The 13,294-nt window shown below is 39.6% G+C and overlaps 1 protein-coding gene across 4 annotated transcripts in view; it reads left to right on the top strand.

The window, feature by feature from the left end:
* The window catches only part of TAF1A (TATA-box binding protein associated factor, RNA polymerase I subunit A), a 162,914-nt gene that overhangs the window by 90,187 nt on the left and 59,433 nt on the right, over window positions 1–13,294 (top strand). For all 4 annotated transcript variants that reach the window (XM_053712527.1, XM_053712525.1, XM_053712526.1 and 1 more), the window contains one exon: window positions 2,841–2,907. In XM_053712527.1, coding sequence (XP_053568502.1) covers window positions 2,841–2,907 — 67 coding nt within the window. The remainder of the gene's footprint in view (window positions 1–2,840; window positions 2,908–13,294) is intronic.

Raw genomic sequence — 13,294 nt, 5'->3', positions numbered from 1 at the left:
CTCATTCAAGATCTACCTACTACGGATTTCATATTTAATTCCAGCCTGTTGCAACATCTTTTGGAAATCTTACTTTGGCAAGTACTTTCATTTATTCAAGACTGTCTTTATTTTGGGAAGTTACGTTACCTGTTTCAACTTATCAGCTCATATTATTTAACAACCAAGTCTGTGGCAGCCATAAAGAATAACCGGTTATTGAAGCTCTAATATGTTAATCTTATTTGTTCTGTTATATTATCCTTATGTTGATTTCTGCTGCACCGGAGAATCGTGACGTCACACGCTGACTGTTAGCTCGCTTCAGCGTGTCTCTGCTGCTGCTGCAGCCACAGCCTACAGAACCCGGAAGTGTTTGTTCTTACTTACCGCACTCACAGTTTTCAAGGTACATTACCACGTTTGCAACTATAACTATATCTGCAGAAGTTCTCCATTATAACAATCTATCAATACTACATTGGATAAGACTTACTTGCTGTGTGTTTAATTTCTTATGTTACGCAATATATTATAATTATTCCTTACTTACTCATAAGAAAGTTTCACCTATTCCTATATCTTTTTGTATTATTACAAGCCTGCTTATTTCCAAGATTGCATTTGATTTTGATTCCTATAATACAGATAATACTTTAGTGTGTATTTTTTGTAGGGAAACATTAATCTTATATTAACTGCACATATATCCATATGGGTTTACCAAAGTAATAGTACTCTCAATTGATATTGTGCTACATACCTTTACTTGTAATCAAACTAAGCAGGATTGATTGTTACAGTCATTGATACCTTGATTCAGGCTCGAAAGCCTGTCACTAGGAAAATTTACCATAAGATATGGCGTAAATATCTTTATTGGTGCGAATCCAAGGGCTACTCATGGAGTAAGATCAGGATTCCTAGGATTTTGTCCTTTCTCCAAGAAGGATTGGAGAAGGGATTATCAGCTAGTTCCTTAAAGGGACAGATTTCTGCTTTGTTAATCTTACTACACAAGCGTCTGGCAGATGTCCCAGACGTTCAGTCATTTTGTCAGGCTTTAGTTAGAATCAAGCCTGTGTTTAAACCTGTTGCTCCGCCATGGAGTTTGAATTTAGTTCTAAATGTTCTTCAAGGGGTTCCGTTTGAACCCATGCATTCCATAGATATTAAACTTCTATCTTGGAAAGTTCTGTTTTTAGTTGCTAACTCTTCTGCTCGAAGAGTTTCTGAGCTTTCTGCGTTACAATGCGACTCGCCTTATCTTATATTCCATTCTGATAATGTATTTTTGCGCACTAAACCTGGATTCCTTCCTAAGGTTGTTTCAAATAAGAATATTAATCAGGAAATTGTTGTTCCTTCTCTATGTCCTAGTCCTTCTTCTAAGAAGGCGCGTCTGTTACATAACTTGTACGTGGTTCGTGCCTTGAAGTTTTACTTACAAGCGACCAAGGATTTCCGTCAAACATCTTCTCTATTTGTTGTCTATTCTGGAAAGCGTAGGGGTCAAATAGCTACGGCTACCTCTCTTTCTTTTTGGCTGAAAAGCATCATCCGTTTGGCATACGAGACTGCTGGACAGCAGCCTCCTGAAACAATTACAGCTCATTCTTCTAGAGCGGTGGCTTCCACATGGGCTTTTAAAAACGATGCTTCTGTTGAACAGATTTGTAAGGCTGCGACTTGGTCTTCCCTTCATACCTTTTCCAAATTTTACAAATTTGATACCTTTGCTTCTTCTGAGGCTATTTTTGGGAGAAAAGTTCTTCAAGCAGTGGTGCCTTCCCGTTCATCCGTGTCCTGTAGCTTTGGTATTGTATCCCACAAGTAAAGGATGAATCCGTGGACTCGTCGTATCTTGTAGAAGAAAAGGAAATTGATGCTTACCTGATAAATTGATTTCTTCTAAGATACGATGAGTCCACGGCCCTCCCTGTAAATTTAAGACAGATTATATATTTTTTTTGTTTAAAACTTCAGTCACCTCTTCACCTTTTAGTTTCTCCTTTTTCTTCCTATACCTTCGGTCGAATGACTGGGGGGTGGAGTCAAGGGAGGAGCTATATAGACAGCTCTGCTGTGGGGCTTTTTGCCACTTCCTGTTAGCAGGAGTATAATATCCCACAAGGAAAGGATGAATCCGTGGACTCGTCGTATCTTAGAAGAAATCAATTTATCAGGTAAGCATAAATTTCCTTTTTTTTTATGGATTTCCATACTCTGAACGTGGCTTCCTGGATGTGGAGCTTTGTCAAAATGTGGGATGATTCCATCACACCTGTGATAAACCAGATAATCTCGATATTAGATATTTTTTGTTGTCAAAATACCATGTTGTTGACTGTTTAAAACTATTTGTCATACAAGATCCATTGATTCACTTTAGAATTTTATTTCAGCATTTGAAAACTAGTTAATGAAAGAATATTAAAGTTTTTCTGTTAATACACATTAAGTATTGCAATCACAGTGTTTACTGTTTACATTTTTAATACCTTTTTGTATCAGTTAAAGGGACACTAAACCCAATTTTTTTTCTTTCATGATTCAGATAGAGCATGCAATTTTAAGCAACTTTCTAATTTACTCCTATTAGCATTTTTTCTTTGTTCTCTTGCTATCTTTATTTAAAAAGCAGGAATGTGATGCATAGGAGCCGGCCCATTTTTGGTTGTACCTGGGTTATGCTTGCTTTATTAATGGGTAAATGTAAGCCTCCAATAAGCAAGCTCTATCCATGGTGCTGAACCTAAAATGGGCTGGCTGCTAAAATTTACGTTCCTGCTTTTAAAATAAATGTCGCCTGAACTGATTTTCTGTTTATTCTGATCTTTACATTTTTTTTTTCTTTAAAGGTTTTCTACTTACAGGTTCCATCACACAAACTGATGTTGGAATTTGTGAAGCTGCTGGAACAGTCTGGTAGGATCATTGTTACAGTACTTTACACTAATAGAAAATGTAACATTATGGTATATGTCTGAACTCTGCTACCACAGTTCAAGTTGACTTTCCATTATCCAGTTCAGTTGCCTTTGAATGTCTATTGGTAGGTTTTTTTTCTTTCTTTTCATGGACCCTATCACAGTTCAAATCCAAAATGCTGAACATATTGCCATGAAACTTGGCAAAGATATTAGAATGAATTAAAAATCTAAAAAATAATTGTGCAGTTTTTTATGACTGGACATCAGTGAACGGTATGGTGCCATGAACAGTATGAAAGTTGTTAAAAAAATATGTAGTAAAATATTACAATGCTTTAAAAACAAGAATAACATTCAACGCCATAAAACTTTCTCAGCTTCTACCATAAACATTGGAATTAAAATGATAAATCTGTTGTTAAATGGGAAGGTCTTGGGTACTGTTACTTTTGCTACCATATTTATCCACCAGTACAAAGTTGAATAAATAAATAAGCCACAGAATTAAAGTTAACACCTTCATGCTCATAAAGGTGATAAAACCTTAAGTCTTTCACATACATATCATGTACCTGCACACTGCCTAAATAAAAATCCTTTACTAAGGATTTAACATGTCCCAAATAAGTAATGCAGAAAATCCTTAAAAGTGCAAGTCTCCAAGACCTAGAAGACAAAAGCACTTACCTGCAAATCCAACTGTCCGGCAGATAGACAGCTCACCAGGCGGGAAAGGACACATACTCCTTACAGAGACCTGTGGAAAAAGAAAAAACAGAGTAACCAACTCTGGCTTTCTATAACTAGGGCAGCAATATGTTAGGAAACAAAGTAAGGACCACCTCACAACTTCCTAACTGCTTAAAAGCCACCATTACTCTACTGAAGAGATTGACGTGGACTCAGCTAAACCCAAATACTTACTTGCAGGGAAAAGTACCCAAATAAGGAATTAATTTCTTCAGACACCAAACTTCACCTCCTCCATTGACAGAGGCAAAGAGAATGACTGGGGATTATGGGTAGGGGAGTGACACTTAACAGCTTTGCTGTGGTGCTCTTTGCCTCCTCCTGCTGGCCAGGAGTTATATTCCCACTAGTAATTGGAATGACGTTGTGGACTCTCCATGTCTTAGGAAAGAAAGAAGCATTTTGGCAATAAACTTCCATTAGCAAAAATGCTTCTAGTAAAAGTTATTACTGTTTTTCTGCAGCATACGTACATATCTGGTGAGGGCCTGTGCACCAGTATTAAGACACCACACCTTCTCAGAAAGTCAGCAGTAGCTTGTATGACACAAATTACGTCTTCAGAAGCAATACATACTACTGCCAGCTCTCTAAAAAGGCGTGGTGTTTGAGTACTAGTGCACAAGCCCTCACAGCATATGTGCGTATTCTGCAGAAAAACAGTAATCATTTTTTATTAAAAGCATTTTTTCTAATAGAAGTATATTGCAAAATGCATATATTTCAAATTGAAATGCACCCATGCACATTTAAATTTTGACCTTTTTATCCCTTTAAAAACAAAACACTTGAATTAGAGAGTGCCTTTTTTTTTTTTTTTACTATTATGGCCCTACAGGCCTCCTCCGTTTGAGCCTATGCATTCTCTGGACATAAAATTACTTTCTTGGAAAGTATTGTTCCTTTTGGCCATCTCTTCTGCTAGAAGAATTTCTGAATTATCTGCTCTTTCTTGTGAGTCTCCTTTTCTGATTTTTCATCAGGATAAGGCGATTTTGCGGACTTCGTTTAAATTTTTACCTAAAGTTGTGAACTCCAACTACATTAGTAGAGAGATTGTTGTCCCTTCTTTGTGTCCTAATCCTAAGAATTGTCTGGAGAGATCTTTACTTTCTTTGGATGTGTTAAGAGCTTTGAAATATTATGTTGAAGCTACTAAAGATTTCAAGAAGACTTCTAGTCTATTTGTTATCTTTTCTGGTTCTAGGAAAGGTCAAAAGGCTTCTGCCATTTCTTTGACATCTTGGTTAAAGCTTTTGATTCATCATGCTTATTTGGAGTCGGGTAAATCCCCGCCTCAGAGGATTACGGCTCATTCTACTAGGTCAGTTTCCACTTCCTGGGCTTTTAAGAATGAAGCTTCTGTTGATCAGATTTGCAAAGCAGCAACTTGGTCTTCTTTGCATACTTTTACTAAATTCTACCATTTTGATGTTTTCTTTTCTTCAGAAGCAGTTTTTGGTAGAAAAGTACTTCAGGCAGCTGTTTCAGTTTGATTCTTCTGCTTATAATTTCATTTTTTTTCATTATAAAGATTAAAACTTTTGATTTGGGTTGTGGATTAATTTTTCAGCGGAATTGGCTGTCTTTATTTTTATCCCTCCCTCTCTAGTGACTCTTGCGTGGAGTTCCACATCTTGGGTATTGCTATCCCATACATCACTAGTTCATGGACTCTTGCCAATTACATGAAAGAAAACATAATTTATGTAAGAATTTACCTGATAAATTCATTTATTTCATATTGGCAAGAGTCCATGAGACCCACCCTTTTTATGGTGGTTATGATTTTTTTGTATAAAGCACAATTATTCCAATTCCTTGTTGATGCTTTCGCTCCTTTCTTATCACCCCACTTCTTGGCTATTCGTTAAACTGAATTGTGGTGGGGGTGTATTTATAGGCATTTTGAGGTTTGGGAAACTTTGCCCCTCCTTGTAGGATTGTATATCCCAAACGTGGACTCTTGCCAATATGAAAGAAATGAATTTATCAGGTAAATTCTTACATACATTATGTTTTTCCTGTTTGTTTTGTTTTTACATTGAAACGTGCCAAAATGCTACCAACTAGCAAGTGCTACCCAGGGTTCTAAACCAAAAACGGGTCGACTCCTAAGCTTACATTCCTGCTTTTTCAAATAAAGATACAAAGAGAACGAAGACAAATTGTTAATAGGATTAATTTAAAAAGTTGCTTAAAATTGCATGCTCTATCTGAATCATGAAGAAATTTTTTTTTTGAGTTTTATATTCCTTTTTTAATATATATATTTTTTTTGTTAAAGATTTTTATCTGCTTTAGAGATTTTTTGTTTTAGTTCTTGTCTAATTTCTTTAAACCAAGAAAAAAGCTTTTGATCATGTAGATCATGCTTATTATTATTATCGGTTATTTGTAGAGCGCCAACAGATTCCGCAGCGTTATAAACAAAGGGAGAGTACAACAAAACAATTATTGGAATCAAATGGGTAGAGGGCCCTGCCAAGAGTTGCACTGTTGTAGTCAGCTCTTAAGAAGGTGATCTACAAACAGCTGAACTCTAAGGCTTACATGCTAAGGGGATAGCAATGGAGGAGTGGAACTGGTATAAAGTAAGGTTAGCATAGGTTGTATGTATCCATGAACAGTAGAGTCTTTAGGGAGCGCTTGAAGCTTTCAAAACTAGGGGAGAGTCTTGTGAAGCGAGGCAGAGAGTTCAATAAGATGGGAGCCAGTCTGGAGAAGTCCTGTAAACGGGAGTGTGATGAGGTAACCAGAGAGGAGGAGAGTAGGAGGTCATGAGCAGAGCGAAGGGGACGGGAGGGAGAGTATCTGGAGACAAGGTCTGATATATAGGGGGGAGCAGTGCAGTTGAGGGCTTTGTATGTCAGAGTGAGAATTTTGTGTTTGATCCTAGAGGCAAGAGGAAGCCAGTTAAGGGATTGGCAGAGAGGTGCAGCAGATGAAGAGCGACGTGTAAGGAAGATAAGCCTAGCAGAGGCATTCATTATGGATTGTAAAGGAGCTAGGCGGCAGGTGGGGAGACCAGAGAGGACAGAGTTGCAGTAATCGAGGCGGGAGAGAATGAGAGAGTGGATTAAAATCTTAGTTGTGTCTTGTGTAAGGAAGTGTCTAATTTTAGACATGTTTTTAAGGTGGAAGCGGCAGGCTTTAGGCAAGGACTGAATGTGAGGAGTGAAAGAAATATCTGAGTCATATGTGACCCCGAGACATCGGCATGCGGGGTAGGGGTAATGATGGAGTTGTCGACAGCTATAGAGAGATTGGGGGTGGAGATTTTGGAAGAAGGGGTGAAAATGAGGAGCTCAGTTTTGGAGAGATTTAGCTTGAGGTAGTGAGAGGACATCCAGGAAGAGATGTGAGAAAGACAGTGACACGGGTTAGCAAGGAAGGAGATAGGTCTGGTGCAGAGAAGTAGTTTTGGGTGTCATCGGCATACAAATGATATTGGAAACCGTGGGACTTTATTAATTTAGGATTAGATTATAAGTGAGGCGGAAATGTTTTTGCGCAAGCTATAGTGTTTTTGTGATCCGTTATAATTGCGCTTTTAATACAAGTTGAGTGAAACCACGATCTCGGAGCTGTGGTTAACTGTTTTGCAAAACTAAAAACAGTCACAAAACACATCAAAAATACATTACAAAGTACAGTTATACTCATAATAACACCATCTAATAAACATTTTGTTAAGAAAATATTTTCCAAAAAAAGTTATAAGGGCTCAAAGAAAAGTTCTTGGGTGTTAGAAAAAAAAAAAGACCAGCCAAAGGACTTTAACAATGTATCAGTATGTATCTCTATGTTAAAGATGTATTTGTATGTGTATATACAGTCGTATGCAAAAGTTTAGGCACCCCTGACAATTTCCATGATTTTCATTTATAAATAATTGGGTGTTTGGATCAGCAATTTCATTTTGATCTAAAAAATAACTGAAGGACAAAGTAATATTTCATTAGTGAAAGAGGTTTATTGGATTAACAGAAAATGTGCAAAATGCATCAAAACGAAATTAGACAGGTGAATAAATTTGAGCACCCTTGTCATTTTGTTGATTTGAATAGCTGTAACTACCTAGCACTGATTAATTGAAACACACAATTGGTTTGGTGAGCCCATTAAGCCTTGAACTTCATATACAGGTGCATCCAATCATGAGAAAAGGTATTTAAGGTGGCCAATTGCAAGTTGTTGTTCTCTTTGACTCTCCTCTGAAGAGTGGCAACATGGGGGCCTCAAAACAACTCTCAAATGACCTAAAATCAAAGATTGTTCAACATTATGGTTTAGGGGAAGGCAATAAAAAGCTATCGCAGAGATTTAAGCTGTCAGTGTCCACTGTGAGGAAACTGAAAACCACAGGCACAGTTCTTGTTAAGGCCAGAAGTGGCAGGCCAAGTAAAATATCAGAGAGGCAAAGGATGGTGAACAGCCCACAGACCACCTCCAGAGACTTACAGCATCATCTTGCTGCAAATGGTGTCGCTGTGCATCATTCAACAATTCAGCAATTCTTTGCACAAGGAGAAGCTGTATGGAAGAGTTATGCGGAAGAAGCCTTTTCTGCACACACGCCACAGACAGTCGCTTGAGGTATGCAAACATTTTGGAAGAAGGTGCTGTGGACTGATGAAACAAAGATTTAGTTATTTGGTCATAACAAGGGGCGTTATGCATGGCGGCAAAAGAACACAGCGCTCCAAGACAAACACTTGCTACCCATAGTAAAATTAGGTAGATGTTCCATCATGCTGTGGGGCTGTGTGGCCAGTGCCGGTACTGGTAATCTTGTTAATGTTGAGGGTCGCATGGATTCCAATCAATATCAGCAGATATTTAAGAATAATGTTGAGGAATCAGTCACAAAGTTGAAGTTATGCCGGGGCTGGATATTTCAACAAGACAACGACCCAAAACACTGCTCAAAATTTACTCTAGCATTTCTCTCTCTCTGTCTGTCTGACTCTGTCTCTCTGTCTCTCTCTCTTTTTCTTTCTCTTTTTTCTTTCTCTTTTTCTCTCTCTCTTTTTTTCTCTCTTCTACTCTCTCTTCTCTCTCTCTCTCTTACTCTCTCTCTTTTTCTCTCTCTCTTTTTCTCTCTTTCTCTCTTTCTCTTTTTCTCTCTCTTTTTCTTTCTCTTTTTCTCTCTCTCTTTTTTTCTCTCTCTCTCTTTCTCTTTTTCTCTATATTTCTCTCTCTCTCTCTCTCTCTCTCTCTTTCTCTCTCTCTCTCTTTCTCTCTCTCTCTCTCTCTGTCTCTCTCTCTTTCTCTCTTTCTCTCTCTTTCTCTCTCTTTCTCTCTCTCTCTTTCTCTCTCAAATTTGATAATATAAGTAAATTGGAAAGTTTTTTAAAATGGTATGTTCAATCTGAATCATTAAAGAAAATGTTGGGGTTTACTATTCCTTTAATTTAAAAGTAGAGACTATAGATTGGTATTGGTTTTTAGAACTTCCTCTGATTATCTGTTAAACGTACCACTTTTAAAGTCTAAAAGTTTCATGAGGTTACTTATTGGTAGTAAAGTAAGAAAGATTGGGGATTTTACAACATTCTCTTGAAAGACAACAGTTTTTTTGGCTAATGTTTTAGAAGTTAGATCTGAACATTTGTTGCAAAACATCTAACTGATTTACAAGCGGCTCTTTCTTATAATAATTTAGAAATGTTGAAGATTTTCTTTTTAGATGGCAGAGTTCCTTCCACTGATTTATCTTTTCCCTCTGTGTGTCAGGGTTTTTACCTGTTTTGTTTGCCATGTGCTGCTGGCAGCCATTTTACTCACCTCTCTTGCAGACTATGGTGCATTGTGGGGGATGCTGCTCATTATGGAAATCTTTGACCGCCTCAAGGGAGCTATGGTCTTTTCTAAACTTGATTTGAGAGGAGCGTACAATCTTGTTAGGATTAAGGAGGGCGACGAATGGAAAACAGCATTTAACACCAGGAGCGGGCATTATGAGCATCTTGTAATGCTCTTTGGCCTATGTAATGCTCCTGCTGTTTTCCAGGAATTTATAAATGATGCCCTACGAGATATGTTGCAACAGTGTGTTGTGGTGTACTTAGACGACATCCTCATACACTCACCCACACTTGAGGCTCATCGTTCTGATGTTACACGGGTTCTTCAGAGACTACGTGAGAACGGCCTGTTTTGTGAACTCGACAAGTGTGAGTTCCATCAGACTCAAGTAACCTTCCTCCGTTGCAGGGTTCTCCATGGATCCTGACAAGTTATCTGTAGTTCTGCAGTGGCCTCGCCCAGTTGGTTTTCGGTCTATTCAACGTTTTTTGGGGTTCGCCAATTACTATAGAAAGTTTATTAAAAACTTTTCTTCCTTGGTCAAACCTATCACAGACATGACCTGTAAAGAGAATGATCCACTCCATTGGTCACCTACTGCTATTAAGGCCATTGATGGCAGGCCCCTTCTGCCCGCACTCGTTACTCACGAAACTGCCCCGTTATCCATGGCTGTTGGGGCTCTTCATTTTGAAACCCTCTAGTTCCAGGTGATAAACTCTCCGCATTTTCCGGTTGTTCTGGGTTATCCCTGGCTCCAAAAGGACAATCCCAATCTTGATTGGCACAGGTCGGAAATTTTGTCATGGTCTCCACAATGTATTTCCACTTGTCTTCGGAAACCAGTTAAAGTCTTGTGCACTTTTTTGGTATCTCAATTGCCAGAGGAGTACCAAGAGTTCATAGACGTTTTTGACAAGGTGCGTGCCGGTAAAAAATTGCGTGCCTCCTCACCGGTCTTACGATTGTGCCATAGACCTGCAACCCAGAGCCATTCCTCCTCGGGGGCCGGGTTTACTCTCTGTTGCGGAGAGTTGTGCTATGGAGGAGTATGTTGCCGATGCTCTGTCACAGGGGATCATCCACAAATCCTGTTCTCCTACAGGAGCTGGCTTCTTCTTTGTGAAGGGTGGCAAGTTAAGACCATGCATCGATTATAGAGGTCTTAATCGTCTTACCATTAAGAATGCTTACCCTATTCCGCTCATTACGGAACTCTTTGACCGCCTCAAGGGAGCTACGGTCTTTTCTAAACTTAATTTGAGAGGAGCGTACAATCTCATTAGGATCAAGGAGGGCCACGAATGGAAAACAGCATTTAACACCAGGAGCGGGCATTATGAGTATCTTGTAATGCCCTTTGGCCTATGTAATGCTCTTGCTGTTTTCCAGGAATTTATAAATGATGTCCTACGAGATATGTTGCAACAGTGTGTTGTGGTGTACTTAGACGACATCCTCATGCACTCACCCACACTTGAGGCTCATCGTTCTGATGTTTCATGGGTTCTTCAGAGACTACGTGAGAACGGCCTGTTTTGTAAACTTGAGAAATGTGAGTTCCATCAGATTCAAGTAACCTTCCTAGGTTATGTTATCTACGTTGCAGTGTTCTCCATGGATCCTGACAAGTTATCTGCAGTTCTGCAGTGGCCTCGCCCAGTTGGTCTTCGGTCTATTCAACGTTTTTTGGGGTTCGCCAATTACTATAGAAAGTTTATTAAAAACTTTTCTTCCTTGGTCAAACCTATCACAGACATGACCCGTAAAGAGAATGATCCACTCCATTGGTCACCTACTGCTATTAAGGCCTTTGATAGTCTTAAGACTGCCTTTGCTGCTGCTCCAGTTCTGGCTCATCCTAACCCTGTCCTGCCTTTCGTTCTTGAGGTTGATGCTTCTGAGACTGGAGTAGGTGCCCTCTTGTCTCAACATCCTATGCCTGACGGTTCCTTGCATCCATGTGGTTTCTTCTCTAAGAAATTGTCTCCAGTGGAGATCAATTATGAAATTGGCGACAGGGAATTACTGGCTATAATTTTGGCACTTAAGGAATGGAGGCATCTTCTCGAGGGTACTAGCGTGCCAGTGCTCATTCTTACTGACCACAAGAATTTAACATATCTTTCTGAAGCAAAACGTTTGTCACCCCGACAGGCCAGATGGGCGCTATTTTTGTCTCGGTTTAATTTTGTGCTCTCCTACCTGCCTGGTAGTAAGAATTTTAGGGCTGATGCCCTCTCTCGACAATTTTCGCCTTTGTCCAAGGCGGAGTCTCTACCTACTCCAGTTATACCTCCTGACCATATTTTGGCTACCATACGTACTAATTTGACTTCTACCTTGGGGGAGCAGATCTTGGCTGCACAAACCAATGCACCTCCTGAGAAACCTAGTGGTAAGTGTTTTGTTCCTGAGAATCTTCGAACTAAACTTTTGCACACTTACCACTATCCTAAAGCCGCAGGTCACCCAAGCAAGAACCAAATGATTTGGTCTGTCACTCGACAATTCTGGTGGCCAGGTCTTCGTTCTGATGTTGCTGCGTATGTTGCCTCCTGCTCAGTTTGTGCACAGAATAAGACTCCTCGACGTCTTCCTGTGGGTCTTCTTCAACCTATTGCTAATGGTGAGCGTCCTTGGACACATCTTTCCATGGACTTCATTGTCGAGCTCCCTGTTTCCAATGGCAGTACTGTTATCCTTATGGTGGTTGACCGTTTTTCTAAAATGTCACATTGCATTCCCTTGAAGAAGTTGCCTACCGCTCAATCGCTCAGGAGCTTGCTTCAATTTTTGCCCGGGAGGTCTTCCGTTTACATGGGTTACCCAAGAAGATAGTGTCGGATCGGGGTAGCCAGTTTGTTTCCAGATTTTGGCGTTCCTTTTGTGCTCAAATGGGGATCCAGCTTTCCTTCTTCTCTGCATATTACCCTCAATCCAATGGGGCTGCGGAACGGTCTAATCAAGCTCTGGAACAGTTCCTCTGTTGCTATGTCTCAGATGACCACAATAATTGGTCTGAACTGTTACCTTGAGCTGAGTTTGCTCGTAATAGTGCTATTAATGCTTCCTCCAAGTTATCCCTGTTCATGGCGAATTATGGGTTTCAACCATCCTTGTTGCCCGATTCATTCATGTCTCAGGGTATTCTTAAAAACAGTGTAATAAAAACACCAGAGGGCGCTAATAAAACTATAAATGATCACCAGATGAAGATAAATGTTTTTTAGATAAAACAAAATAAAAGTTAGTTAATTCAAATGGATAATGGCACCTCATTAAAGATGAATGTCCCAGTATAAAAGTCCACTTTTGATTTGAAAAAAGTTCAAAATTTTCTTGACTGTCAGCAGTGGACTCTCCCTAATGGCAGATCAAATTCTTTCTTCTCACGGATAGAGGCCAATCTGTGCAGGTTTAAAAACAAACAAAAGCGACCATTGTGTGTATCCACAGCCTCAATCACCCCCACACAGCAGTATTCTGATCCCAGGGTACTCACACTTTCGCAGAGCACACCAGTGCCTGAGGAAACGGCCAAGTGAGCTGAGAAACGCGTATCAAACATTATTGTTACACATTGTCCACCTACTTGTATTCCAGTGGGTTTGTCTTTATCCACACCTGCAAGGAGAGAGCATACCGGAGGGAGCAAGCTGGTTTGCTCTGATAACCAGTCTATTTCCACAAGCACACTGGTGTGCTCTGCGAAAGTGTGAGACTTGCACAAGTCTGTTGGGTGACTATATTGATCCCATCCTGCCATACTAGCATCACAGGAGATGCTACAACAAATGTGAGTGCATATTATACCATCT

The sequence above is a fragment of the Bombina bombina genome, chromosome 4 (genome assembly GCF_027579735.1).
Source record: "Bombina bombina isolate aBomBom1 chromosome 4, aBomBom1.pri, whole genome shotgun sequence".
In the NCBI taxonomy this organism is placed as follows: domain Eukaryota; kingdom Metazoa; phylum Chordata; class Amphibia; order Anura; family Bombinatoridae; genus Bombina; species Bombina bombina.
Note: the sequence above shows the minus strand (reverse complement) of the source record. Positions and strands in the feature narration are given on the sequence as shown.